The following is a 14,404-nucleotide window of genomic DNA, read 5'->3' on the forward strand; positions in this document are numbered from 1 at the left end:
TTGTAAGGAACAAACACTTAACTCGTGTATAGCAATTCAAAACTTTAATAGTTTATGAAACAAATTTTATTTTTCAATCTATTGGTAAAAAAATGTTTTTTATAATATATAGTAGGAAAATGGTCATTAAGTTTGACTACATAGGAAAATTATATTCCTGTGCGACATTAAAAATTAATTAATTTGTACTAAAATTGAATTTATAGAAACTAAAAAAAGGTTAGCATACAATTTTAAAATTTTTAAAGCAAATCGTTAACATTTATTTGATTTTGTACACAGATCGAGCTCGATATAAATCATAAGTTCTAAACTGGGTTAATCGCTTAAATTACATTTTTTTTTTTTATGATGCGATTCGAGGCAATTGATAAACAATTGAGTTTTGAGATTTGATTTGTACAATTTATACATTTGAATGTAATCAACAAAAGTTACATTATTAAGGTGTAGTATTAATAATAATACTAAGTAATTGTAACAAATAATTAAACATTAATATAGTTAGTGCAGGTACGTTGAAAATATCATTCCCTAACAAAGCTTATGCTAGATAAAAACATGTTGAGGTAGCAAGAAAACCGAAAGATAGTATCTATTATAATAATAGTAAATTTACAAATTTATATTTAAAAAAAATGTATAGTAAAACTAACAGTAAAACAGATTTTTTTTAAATTAATCTTATTAACAAAATAAAAATAATGAACACTACTATAATTAGACTGTAATAATATTTAACATGGGCTTCAACTCAGTCTACAGTGGGGAAAAAAAACAAATAGATTACTGTTTGTGTTGTTTCATAAGTACTGACAGAGAATCTTTGATTGCGTGGAAAACGATATTTTTTATTTGTAATTTGTCTTCGTGGTTCGTATGGCCGTCAGTAAGATCACGAAATTCTTGGGTCATGCGAAACGAATGGTGTACGTTTTCCGGCGAAACAAAGTCCTCAGCCACTTTGATGCAGTTATGTAAATTTCTGACCTGAAAAAAAAATGTTTTAAAGTTAATCATGAGTCATTAGGCGACGGAAGAGTTGATAAACTGTACATAAGAACGACGAAAGAAAAATAGAAACGGGTTGGACAGAATTTTGATTGTGAATATTAAGTGTTGGAGGAGTTGAATCATGGCATAATAAGCTTAAGTACAATATAAAACTGCACGTGTAGTTCTACATTAGTGTTATACGACATACATTAACTTAATAAACACCGTCTGTATTATATAACAATAAAAATAACAATAGCACAATAAATTATTTAAAACGCACCCGAATAAATGGTTATTTTTTCTATAACTAAGTATGGCGAACAAAGTATGGCGATACTGCAAAAATTCAGAAATCTTAGAGAATATACAATTTTTACTATGTGTAAAATAACAGCTTTCCATTTGAGTACCACTGTAACTCTACAGTGGCCATGGATGAGTCTCCTAAATTTACTGAAAGCCAAATATCACGACAACACATACATTCAGCTTACTTTTTCAGAAATAGATTTAATTATAGCCTCCGAAGAACCCAAGAAATTGAATGTCATTTAAGAAAATTGTCGAAAAAAATACTGCTTGATCACAAAGCTAAAGTAAAATTCATAGTAATTTCAGAAGATTAAGAAAAAACAATTTGTGAATTTTTTAGTAGTTCTAATATAATTTTGGAAAATAAAAACAGTTAGTGTTTTAAAAAAATTGTATTTTAAGATTATACTAGTTGTGTATTATTGCCACACAATTATATCGTAATATGAAATTATAATTCAAAAATACAAATTCCAAATACAAACTATTTTTCTATAAAATAATTTTTGTAGTTTTTGCATTTTAACAAACTTATTGCTACAAGAAAGTTGTCTTTACAATTAAATGGCAGCTGATGTTTTCAATGTAAAACACAAAAAATAAAGTTTGTCATTATTTGTGTTAACGAATAAAAGAAATATATTTCAAATGAACAAATAACAAAAATATACACTAAACATATTTATTTCATTTTTTTAAGAAATAAACACACTTCCAATTACCAAAAGTGAACCGTTTAACATAGAGCCTTTTGTTTGAGAATAAATGCAACTCTACATAAATGTTTTTTGTACTGCACTGTAACACGAATAGTTTATACTGGTAAAATGTTTTTTAACGTTTCTACGGATTTCTTATTCTTAATAACCATAATCTTACTCGCGTCATACTCACGCCAGTGTTTGTCGAATGATCAAGAACTTACCGACCTACTAAATACACTTCTAAAAAATTCTGGATGGGGTCAGCTCAATCACGTGGAAGTCATAAATCGCGATAAACCACGCGTTCAGTCTTCTTTTTCAGGAATAGATTTATACATACCCTCAAAAGAACCCAATCAATTTAGCGTCACTGAAGAAAACGTCGAAAATAAATACTGCATAACCACTAAGCTGTTGGGATGTGTGTATGGAACTGCTATGGTTAAGTTCATACATTTGACAAAACGCATTATGGACGAATGTAGTAATGAGTTAAGACTTGCGAGAGCAAGAGAACGAATCCAAAGATCACGTTTTAAGATCTCGTATGGATTAGGCGAGGTTTTTAAAGTAAAACCAGGTAACTATTGCAAATTCTGTACACTCTTTAACACGGTTCTGGAACAATTTGAAAATAGTAGACGGATGTTTGATCACATGTTATGTGCAATGATTTATTTAGTAAACCCGATTCAAACAATTAGCAAATATCATGGTATCCCTAACTATATAGAATCACTTATAAAAAGCATAACTAAGATTCGAGATATAAAGACTAACCTAAAATCGTATAAATATCATGAGAACGTCGATGAAGATTTCTCTGCATTTTTTCGAACAGTAAAAAACCGTGTACACCACCAATTAAAATGGGTTTTGTTACGTTTTATGAAGAAATACTGTTTGCTACCAAAAAAAACTCATAATATTGATCTTAATCAAATACCTACAATGGATGCAGAAACGGTAGAAAATGAAATAACTAACCAGTCTCTTAAGGTAAGTAGATACTCTGAGAATGCGGTCAAATTGCAGATCAAAGAACACGCGGAAGAGGTTATAAAAAAATATTTTTTGAAATTAGGGTTTCAGTTCGTTGAAATTACAAATTAATTATTCTTAATCAAATGTGTTTTTTTGTTTTGAAATAAAAACTGGGTATTACATATACTTTTTTTTTATAAGTAAATTTGTACATATTTAATTTGTATTGTACCACTAATCTTTCTGGAACATATTATTAGGTAATTGTATTGCGTATATTCTAATTGACTTCACGAATATCTTAATATTTAATTTTTATGTCTAACAATTATTGAACTTTCTATTTTTAAGTACAACCATATCAAATAAATCGATAATATTGTACTATTTAATTAGCTACAGATGAAGATTGAGTTAAAATCAGCTAAATCCTAATTCCCTCGCAATGATCCCTTTTAGCCAGGTGAACAATACAGTATTTTTTTTTTTTTTTTTATAGTTTTACATACTCGTACTTGCAATCTGTGTACTGCCAAATTTTTAATTATTTAAGATAAAATACTATTATAATTTAAAAAAATATATATATTAATACAACATTTTTTATAATCGGATATTCCTGGGAGGCAATACGGATAGAAAATATTTATTACCTAACGTGGGACGCAACTAGTACTTTTTTACCAACAATTTTACAATAAGAAATAACGGCCACCGAAGGGAATTCGGATATCCTTAGGAGGCAACTCGGATGGAAAATATTGACTACCTGGCACGGGAGGCAACTAGTAGTTTATAACCCTAGAAGTTTACTAAATAGGGATGTCATATTGTTCGTAAACTCATTCAGTTAACGACAGCAAGTAAACAATTATTGATATTTTTTTCTATCTGGAATTTTCCCATAAAACATACGTCCAACCTTTTAGTGAACAGATTTAACAAATACGTGGAAGAGTTCTTAATGAAAAAAATTGCCGTTTATCAAATATATACGACAATGTGTCGTACGTTTTCACTATATCGGACGGCATTGCTTAGCCTAAAAATTGATATGGCAACCCTGGGATGGTGACAAAGGTGCAAGGGATGAGGTCTATGAGGGTTGAGTTATGCTACGGCAGCAGTAACGCACGTGGTCGCCCAATTGTTGGGTTATGTCGTAAATTTCTACTTTTTTGACAATAAATGTTTAAGGTGTAATTAACGAAGGATAACTTGATAATATACAATATTAAAAAATGTGTACTTCACAAATTGACGAATCGTGGAGCTGTTTCAAAAAGTAAGTAGTTTGTGTTTGCGTATTGCGCTTAATATACCCATATGTGATAATTTCCAAAATACTTCGTTTAAATAAATAAAACGCAAATTTAAAAAATTAAATTGTAATAAACGTTTTTCGACTAAGCACATTATTGTCATTACAATGCTTTTATCGATATTATATATTGCAAATATCTACAGATGTATAATATACAATTCTACCATCTACAGATTCGAATCAAAGCGTTTATTTGAAAGAGATAAAATAACAATTCTTGTAGACCTCTGACCTCCTTTTCTTCAATATGCTTTGTCCCCACTGTACCGGTGTTGGTAATTATTATTTATATTTATATATATTATGTTTTTAAATTTTGTTACCTCCAGCCTGAGGTTTGCTTAAAAATAATAACCTCCTGATATTTTTTGGGATCAAGTTTAATATTACCAACTCTTAAAAGAATGGGGACAGTTTATTGTACTGGGAAATTTATAGACCTATACATTTTTAGATAAAACAAAATTTACCTGATGGGGGGCTCCAGCTGGAATGAAAACCGCATCACCGTAACACTGTACAATTGGATAGCCTTTGACTCCATAGTCTCTAAACAATCTTTCTCGAAGATTAGCATCCAAGTAATGAGATTGATCGTGGATGGGATCATGATGTTTTTTTGGATAAATTCCTTGCTCAATGGAAACTTTATTTAATAAATCTCGAATACAATCAGCATCTGACGCATGGTAAATATGCCATAAAGCACCGGGGATCTCTCCGTGTTCATACACTCGCTGTTTGGTGAAATCATCACAGCCGGCTTCTTCGATTACTTGATGCGCTTGCTCAATGTGCCAGTTATAATCTAGCTCTTTGCAATTTTTCGTAATGGAAACAAAAACCATAACATTAACTGCGTCAGATATGTCTAAATGTAAATTAGTTGTGCCCAAAAGTTTACACTTTGTACCTGCATTGCCGTAGGCCGTATACATTTTTGGACCTAAATCGGGCCGAACAAACCCTTCAGGAAGACGAGATGCTAAATTAAATTTACCATTACGGTGGGTATATTCTTTTAATGGTAAAGAATTCATTAAGTCTTGAAATCTATCCGGAAGAGTTTCGGCAAAGTCAGCCGATGGTGGCCAGTCTTTAAGTTTTAACAACATGGAACTACCCTTGTTGTCGTATAATCGTTCGGCGGCATTTTCAAAACCATCCCAAAATTTTCGCATTGGTTGATTTCGAACGAGTTTACCATTGGCACAATTGATCAAATCGTTTATGTGGTCACCAAAATCGCGAGAAAACGATTTAGGATGCCACAACGAGGGAGACAAATTTTTACCAACATCACTCACCATTACCGGTTGTCCTCGTTTCCATTGGTTCTGTAAAAAAAATCAAACACGTCCACATTATTATAAATTACATAGTGTTATAAGAACCTAGTTTGTTTTATGCTAACTAACATTACAATCACCTGAAATAGATTATAGTTGGCATTGTTCATTGGATCTAGTAAACGAAGTAAACGTCCATCGCACAGCCACATATGAGGTACATCTGTTAAATTATCAGTCAACAACGAAAGTTTTGGCATAGGTAATACTTTGGTATTTATACATTTATTGACTTGATCAACTTCATTGTTAATAAAAGGATCTCCTAAACTACATGTACTACTAACTATCTCATCTTCTTCAGTCTTATTTTGAACATAAAACGCAAAACATTTTTTGCTCAATAGTTTCTTTAGGGCTGGAGTATTTATTTCATCTTCTTCATCTGAACTACTGCACACATTGTTCATACACATATCACTAATAGAACGTAAATCGACAGGAGACGCATATATCTCTGGTTTCGGTAAACACTCGCAGTTTAAACGTATTTTATGATTGAAGCAAATGGTGTGCATGTACTTAGACATAAGATTTAACGAATCCCCAGCGAGTATTTGAGTGATGGTCAACTGATCAAGTTGATGTTCTTCTTGATCGGAACAATACAACCACATGTCTTTATCTCGTTTCCTTCTATCTCCGGCTTTTTTACAATTCGATGGGTCTGGTGATGGAACTCTGAGAAGCTTACTTTTGTAACAATCGACGCAGACCACAAAACCACATTTTCCGCAAACCCAATGATGATTGAATATTGTTGTTTTACAGACGTCGCACATCTCTCGAATTCCGTTTACATTTTTTTTCCATGCTACTCTGCGCTTTTTTCTTTTTATTGGCCAATTTAGGCGTAACGCTTCATTTTCATCTTGAACAAACTTACAAAATTGACCTCCAGCGTCTTCCAACACCTTTATAGATACTTGCACATCATAGTTTTCAGGTACATTGTTTGTATCGGGTAACCACATGTTCAACTCCAAGTTGCTGAGGTCCTTATACGGGTCTAGGTATCCAGCAACAGACAATTTACCAGTTTTTGTAAATCGTAATAAACGGAACGCATAAAATCTGCATGTAATGCTATCGTAATCACGTTTGGTCAAGTTTGTATTTGATTGATATAGACGGCATTCAATGCATTTACTTATTTTTGGCGGTAAACTCAAACACAAACAGTTTTGCAAAAAACGTTCCAAAGTAGTTTTCCATAGTAGGACATCTTCAGCTTGATCAGTAAAAATATCGGGAATGCCTAAAGCTAGTTCTTTACCAGATATTGGTTTTTGTCGTCGAAAATTTGACTTGATCAAGTTCTTGTTTTTTGGCAGTTTTTTCTTTTTATTGATACTAGAATTATCACTATCCGTTTCCCAGCTACTGCTACTGTAAGACCTTTTTGAATGTATCATTTTTCTTTTACGATTTGGGTTTGGACTATAATTGTTAGACAACGAATCGTCTTCAACTGTGTGATCCACCAAAATAATATCGTCTTTGTCAGTAGATACATCACTATTGATAGCCTTAATGCAATCACTGATCTCATCATTTAACTGTTGTGAATCTGCAGTACTGGTAATATTTTTAGTCTTTTCGCTAATATTTGATCGATCAAAACTGTTTTCAGTACCTTTTGATGTCTTTAAATTTGCATTGGACAATAAGTTATCATTTGAATATTTGTAATTAAAAACAAACACTTTCTCTTTATAGCTATTGTCTTTAGTTTTTGAGTTGCATGAATGTGAGTTGGGGTTTTGCAATACTTCATTGCGACCTTCTTTTTTTACCACAACATCGCCTGTCCAAAAATAACCAAACATGTATTATTAATTTATTCTGAAATAGCTGTTATGTTATTGTTGCAATTGATCAAAGTTGGCAAAAAAACCAAACCCAAATATCGATTATCCATTGGGTTTTCTTATTGAAGCCCAACAAATACTCGGTATTTACCCAAAAAAAACTGGGTTAAACTTTTAAAAAAAAACGCTGATTATTGTCAACTTGACATTTTTTTTTAAATATATAAAAAAATTTTTTTTTAAATTATCAAACTTACACTCGTTATTAGTATTCTGATTAATAGACAATGAAGTAACGATTGACTTATTTTGGAACTCTTCTTTAACTTGTAATCTGTCAAAATAATAACCATAAATAAATAATCATAACATTAGTATAGTCAATATCGTGTTGTTGAGCTATTCAATATCGACAAAGTGGCACTATCCGCTTTTGGCACCCACTACAAAGCACCTAGGTAATAAAACACAAGTTTTAATTATTTTAGGGAGCTGAGATTTAGTGGATCAATAAATGTGATAAATGGTAAAAAAAGAATTAGGCTAATATAAATTGTTCAAATAATTCTAATTCTATATAATTAATTTAAATTTGTTGTTTACGTCTTTATACCATGGATGAGTCGATATGAGAAGCATTCTCAGAAATTATATCAACTCATAATTTAGTTACAATAAAATAGTTGAAGCAAATACTTAGTGTAGTTATCTTGTTCAAATTTAATGATTAAAATAATAAAATATCCTAACGTAAAAATAAATCAATAATTAAATAGTTAGTGGCAGATAATATATGTTTTGCAGAGATGCGAAAACCAAACCGGGTACCCCTAGTGCCGAGGTTGAAATCACATAATACTGTGTTGCACTAATGAATGTCAAATGATACATAAGCATGCTAAGTATTCCATCAAATGCTGAATAGAAATAAATTGACATAACCATTTACTCACCCATTGGCGTATTCTAAATGGTTGCTGCAGTTTCCAATATACTCTTTTTTGACTTGAAGCATTATTTACGATATAATTAATACGATTGTAAAGCGAAAATCATTTGCTGCATAAAGTATTCAAATTATGTATTAGGTGTAATAATAAAAACGTTCTTGTTTTCACCATTTTCTATGATAGGAAATTACAATTAATATGTTATACAGTAGACGCTAGTTGATAAAATTAATATTAAAATTAAAATAAAACACACACACACATACACACTTACACGCGCGGTTAATTACATTCTCTACGAGACAGTGAAAAATCATTCATTATTTAAAAACCTAATGGCTATTAGTTAATAGAAATGTAAAATGTTTAATGTCACTAAGTTACTTATCTATTTCTTTATCAGTTCTAAATAATATTATCACGTTACTCCAACCGTAATCCAAAGGTAGGCCCGCATAAATAAGCGCAAAATGACGCTCAACGTTTAACCGTAGATAATAATAAATAATTTATTATCTATGCCCTTGTTAATTGCATTATAAAATCCAAAAACAACGATAAACAGCCGCTGTTATCGCTCCTAAAAAATTAATTTTTTGATAAAAAGTAAAATAATGTTAACGCAAAATATACCTGTAATGTGTGTATTATTATTATTTTCGCCTTGACCTCCTAAACAAGAAAAAAAGTTCTATAGTGGTTAAGTAATGTTAATTTACACTCTAAAAGCCCACAGTTGGGGATACGAACGATAATTTTCTGTTTGGACTCAGTAATACTGTACTTAAGTCATAACGAATGTACTGTTCTTCAGAAGTTTAGGCATACCTACACGAATCGTTAGCACTAGCTAAGTGACAATGGCCGGTAAAAATGTAAAAAACACAAAAGTCGAATCTGATTTAGCTGGTTGCCGTGAAGAGGGAAATTGGACGAAGATATTGGAACTTTCTGAACAATTGTCGTCTAGTAAAGGTATTTTTCGCAATTGTTGACTCGAAAAACGTATAATTAGGTTGATTTGTATGTTTGTATGAAGCAAATTACAACATTTTGAATCTAAACTATTTTTGATTATGGCAAAACCTGCCTAAAACAGAATCACAATTCCGTATTAAGCAGTTTTTTTATGTTATTCAGTAAAATATCATGCAAAAACGGCATGACGGGATCGAACACAACATTCTATATTATCTAGTTTTCCAAAATATTCAGTTAGGTTTTCCTCAGATAGGTCTTACTGCATATTATAACTGAAGTTTTTAAACTACCTAGTTTGAGTGTTTTTATTTTTCTTGAAGCGGTTTGGAACTGTATACATATAGAGATATACTGTTTCGAAAATAAAACTAGTTTAGTTTAAAAAAAGTTTGGCGCTTCTTACTTACATAGTAATCAATTTGATCAAATTAAGATTTTGTTTACCCCATATATACCAAACTTACTGTTATCATTACAGTTTCAAAGAAAATAAATAGATTGCCTTAACTCTACACTGCTTGTATAAGTTATAAGACAAGGTCATATTTATTTTATAATAATAGCCCATTTAATCTATAGCTTTTGTAGACTTTGTAGTAAAGTACAATATAACGTAATAAGTTCAACAATGTTACATAAAATAAAAATAAAAATGGTAATTTTGGCTTGGTTTTTTTATGTTGGCTATAACAAGTGTGTAGATTTTCATAACAAATATTATCCTTTTAAAATGTTTATAATATTTTCCGGCTTAATATTACATTAATAGACTTTCATGAACTATTTTGTCCGGAAACTTTTACACCTCGCCTTTAAAATATAAGTTTTAATCTAATATACAAATTTAATAATTATTACCATTAAAATTTATAGCTTTGCTGTACAACTTAATGATTGGCGAAGCCAAATTGGAAATGTTTCTAGAAGAAAACCCTCCCGTCGAAAGCAATATAGCCAAAGCATGTATTGGTCTAGTCGATGCTAAAACTTATTTAACCGATTCTATTAATGAACTTAACACACAGGTAAATTGTTAATATATTTTTTTGACAATTATATAAAATAACTAATATTTTACAGGCGGGTATGAACATCGATGGTCACATGCTTCTTGCTAAACTGTGTTATGCGTGTGGTGAGTACGAAGAGGCTATGCATCATTGTTCAGAAGCAAAATTAAATTCTGTGATTCAAACAGATTTACAAATTCGAAATATAAGAATTTTAGCCGAATCTTTTGCTGTTAAAGGTAGTTAAAAAAAAAAAAAAATGAAATAAAAAAAATTTGTGTTTATAAAAAAAAATCACACACACTAAAAGAATAATTGTATAATTCAAGGTCTTTGCCAAGAAAAATTACGACCATCATCTAGTTCTAGGTTTAAAAAAAACGAATGGCTTGAAAGCGTAATCAAAAACTATGAACAAGCCGCTAATTTGGGAATTTTATACTTACAAGAATTAGACAACAAAGAAAGTCAGTTAATGTTTCCATCGCCAATTGGCGGTGCTGCATCATCAAACGCAAACAATAACACCTTGTCTACAACTGGTACGCCATAAACTGATTGAACACAGCCTTAACAATTATTTAAATGAAAACATGATGTTTTTAAGGTTGTCATTCCCCGCAACCTGTGAATATGTCGCACACCTTAAGTATATTGGTTGAAACTGCCATTTTACGTTTGCCACTTCTACTTATAGAAAGTTCAAATTACTCTGGAGCTATATCTGCATTTAGGCAAGTGAAATATATTGGTATTAATTACATGTAATATCATTTTTTTTTTTTTTTTGCAGGAACATATTATCAGCTTGTGAAGCACACGGTACTCATTCTATTCGACTCGTCTTGACTTATCAATTTGCTGAATTTCTTCTACGTAAAGTGTCGCCTAAATATTATTCTCTTCCCACTCAAAACAGTAAGATATTTTATAATTTACTAGTATTATGTAAATAAAAAAATACATTTCCAATAGAAAAAAAAATGTAATAATTTTGTTTTAGCTCCAACCAAAAAGCAAATAATCAACATAAGAAAATCAAAAAAATACAACACGATAAATATGTTTGTACCTAGAAGTGAACATGAAGAAATAATACTACTCCTTATTATAAGGTTTTTAAAAAAAAAATTTTTACACATTTATTAATTTTCTCTTATTTGATATAATATTATCATGCTGTTTTTGTAAACAGCGAAGCAATGGCTACAAGGAATGCCGTACTTAGTCAGTCGCCTGAATTCAAGGACGCGAGAATTCGGGCGTTTAGTTTAGCCACAGCCATATACGACCTGTTAACCTTTGCACTTGTTCTCTGGGGACAGTACAATATGTTACACGAAGTAAGTTTTTTTTAGCGAAAAATATTAGCATGAAACAAAAATTCTCATGTAATTTTTCAATTGATTTGTTTAAGTCATTTGAAAGAGCGATGAAATTTTCTGCCGATGATGCTCACGTATGGATGCAACAAGCTTTGTGTCTCGAAGCCGCAGGACGCCACATTAGAGCTCTAGAAGTACTTACACTTGTCATTAACATGCAGCCGAACTCGTCTACTCCTTGTTTGCTGGCTGCTAAAATATGTTACCAACATTTATTTAAGGTGTTTTTCAGTATTTAGTTTTTTTTTCCACTCATTAAAAATAAATAAATAATGTACAAAATGATTCAATGTTGTTTTAGATGGAAGAAGGTTTAAATTGGAGTGAGGAAGCCTTAAAACGAGAGCAGCGTTATCCTCAAAATTTGCTCTCTAGGTGTCATTTATACATAGCAATCGGAGCACAATGTATGGCGGTAACTACTCTATTGAAATCTGTTAAAGACAAATATCATGCTATCTGCTTGGAATCCCTCTTAAAGTAACTATACTATATTTTAGAAATTATTATTTATTTCAAATATGAATGTGACCAACAAACATATTATTATTCTTGCGTTTATCTTTTCACCATATTGTGTTATTGTTATTTGAGAATTTTCTATTTTAGAGCCCAGCAGTTAGATAGTAATGATCATCTGGTCCATTATTATTTGGCATTTTATTATGCCTCTATAGCAAATGTGTCTGAAGCCACAGTTAAAGTGCGCCAAGCGTTGACACTCAATCCTGAACATACGCCGTCATTGCAGTTGGCCATTCTGTTACTAAGTGCCCAGAAAAAAATGAACGAAGCCAAATCTCTCCTGGAATCTTCTTTGGAAGACTTTCCTGATCACATCGGTTTGCTGTTTATCAGAGCTAAAATCGAACTGCACTCAGAAGCTTCGGAAGTAATTATAAGGGTGTTCGGCTTATAAAAACACAACATTTTTAACTATTTTATTTATAGATCGCTCTTACAACGGCTAAACATATGCTTTCTATGTGCAAAGCATCGGTTAGTAACGAAGGATCTCCTTCTATCGAGCATGCCGATACACGCAGTATTTTTCAACTTTATACCACCGAACATTCGGATAAAGATACAAGTAATTTTCATTGAAATTCTATTTAAGATAATCTAACTTTTAAATGTTTCTGTTTTTACAGATTCTTTAGGGCCTGTGCGAATAGAGCAAGCGTTATCCGAAGTTGCATCATCGATCAGTTCCTTGGTACCACAACGACCAATAGCCAATACAGTGTGGCATACACAGCAGAATGTTTGGTTACTTTTGGCCGAAATATATTTGGCTCAAGATCAATTTGACGCAGCCAACAATTGTTTACTCGAAGCTGCTAGTATTTTCCCATTATCCCATCACATTATGTACATGGTAATAATTTCTCACCTGGAACAAACGATTTACGAAATAACAAATACTTACAAATATTTTTAGAGAGGATTATTTCATGAAAAAAGGAATGAATTTAACGAAGCGAAACAATGTTATCAAAACGCAGTTACCGTTCATCCAGCACATTTAAAAAGTCTTCAGCATTTGGTATTACTTGTACTCTTTTTTTTAAAAATTTTACGAATATTTTTTATTGATGATATTATTTGTAGGGTTTGATGTACCATTATTTGGGAAGTCACAGACTCGCTGAGAAAACATTAAGAGACGCGGCAAAAATAAATCCATACTCTCCCGAAACTTGGTAAGTTACCATAACATAACCTAAGCAGTGATGTAACTAGCGGTAAATTCACCTAGAAAGCCTGGGGCGCTCCCCAAAGGCAATTGGCTGCCCATGATATAAGCAATAAAAAATAGTTTATAATATAATTATCAACTTTATATATAAATAGTGTATGCCTTTAAAACTAAAAATTATGAAAATTAATACATCAATGTTATGCCTACAAATGGATTAATCTTTAGTTATGACAAAAGATAATGGTTAAAAGTAGTCTACAGAAAATTAAAAAAAATTAAAACAATTGTTTTTTTTATACAATTTATGAAATTTTAATCATTATTGATGGAAAGAGGTTAATTACAGTTGGATAGACATTAGCCCCCCCCCCTCCTTTTAGTGTCTAGTTACGCCACTGAATATAAAAAATAATTGTTTTTTAGTATGATAATGCAATTAAATATATTATTGTAGGTACAATCTCGGTAAAGTGTTGGAAAGTTTAGGGGAAACTTCGAGTGCCACCGACAGCATGGCGACTGCTTTACAAGTCGAAATGGTTAGTCCCATAATGCAATACACAAGTATTCCATTGCCATTTGATTAATAATATTGTATTTCGTTTATAATATTAAAACTCTTAAAATCAGTAGTCATGCTTTACCTATCTAGTAAAAAAAAAAAAAGGTGGAAGGGATTACAACATTTTAATCATTATTATTATTATAATAAAGCCATGTAGTGAGCACTCGTTGGTGGACAGTATTATCTTTATAGCATTTTAAACAATTTGCATTTCTTCTTGTTTATCTTTTGTACTATACTTGTTGATTTATTTTAAATAAAGTTATTTAACTCGTTAAGTTTTTGTCATTTTGAAATACTGCAAGTGCTAGACTTGAAATTGTGTCTG

At 31.2% G+C, this 14,404-nt stretch overlaps 2 protein-coding genes across 3 annotated transcripts; one reads left to right on the plus strand and one right to left on the minus strand.

The window, feature by feature from the left end:
• Positions 1–168: 168 nt before the first annotated feature.
• LOC126843814 (lysine-specific demethylase 3A-B) lies at positions 169–8,880 on the minus strand. 2 transcript variants are annotated; one of them, XM_050581616.1, is made up of 6 exons: positions 8,708–8,880; positions 8,437–8,607; positions 7,741–7,817; positions 5,753–7,479; positions 4,794–5,660; positions 169–990 (listed from the first exon to the last, which is right to left on the minus strand). In XM_050581616.1, exons 2-6 carry the CDS (start codon positions 8,496–8,498, stop codon positions 787–789), a joined length of 2,937 nt encoding a protein of 978 aa, XP_050437573.1. In that variant the 5' UTR covers positions 8,499–8,607; positions 8,708–8,880; the 3' UTR covers positions 169–786. The 2 variants fall into 2 exon arrangements, with proteins under 2 accessions (XP_050437573.1, XP_050437572.1); XM_050581615.1 differs by having other exon boundaries at positions 8,437–8,880.
• A 134-nt stretch (positions 8,881–9,014) lies between these two features.
• On the plus strand, positions 9,015–14,354 carry LOC126843815 (tetratricopeptide repeat protein 7B). Its single transcript, XM_050581617.1, has 16 exons — positions 9,015–9,408; positions 10,288–10,439; positions 10,495–10,663; positions 10,754–10,966; positions 11,032–11,158; positions 11,218–11,342; positions 11,428–11,539; positions 11,620–11,767; positions 11,842–12,030; positions 12,111–12,289; positions 12,419–12,701; positions 12,761–12,899; positions 12,961–13,187; positions 13,251–13,355; positions 13,421–13,512; positions 13,966–14,354. The coding sequence occupies exons 1-16, from the start codon at positions 9,294–9,296 to the stop codon at positions 14,096–14,098; spliced, it is 2,508 nt and encodes an 835-aa protein (XP_050437574.1). The 5' UTR covers positions 9,015–9,293; the 3' UTR covers positions 14,099–14,354.
• Positions 14,355–14,404: the final 50 nt, after the last annotated feature.

The sequence above is a fragment of the Adelges cooleyi genome, unplaced genomic scaffold (assembly GCF_023614345.1).
Source record: "Adelges cooleyi isolate 19-005CV unplaced genomic scaffold, UGA_ACOO_1.1 ACOO_flye_CR_arks_rails_tigmint_CR_PRNA_574, whole genome shotgun sequence".
Taxonomy (NCBI): domain Eukaryota; kingdom Metazoa; phylum Arthropoda; class Insecta; order Hemiptera; family Adelgidae; genus Adelges; species Adelges cooleyi.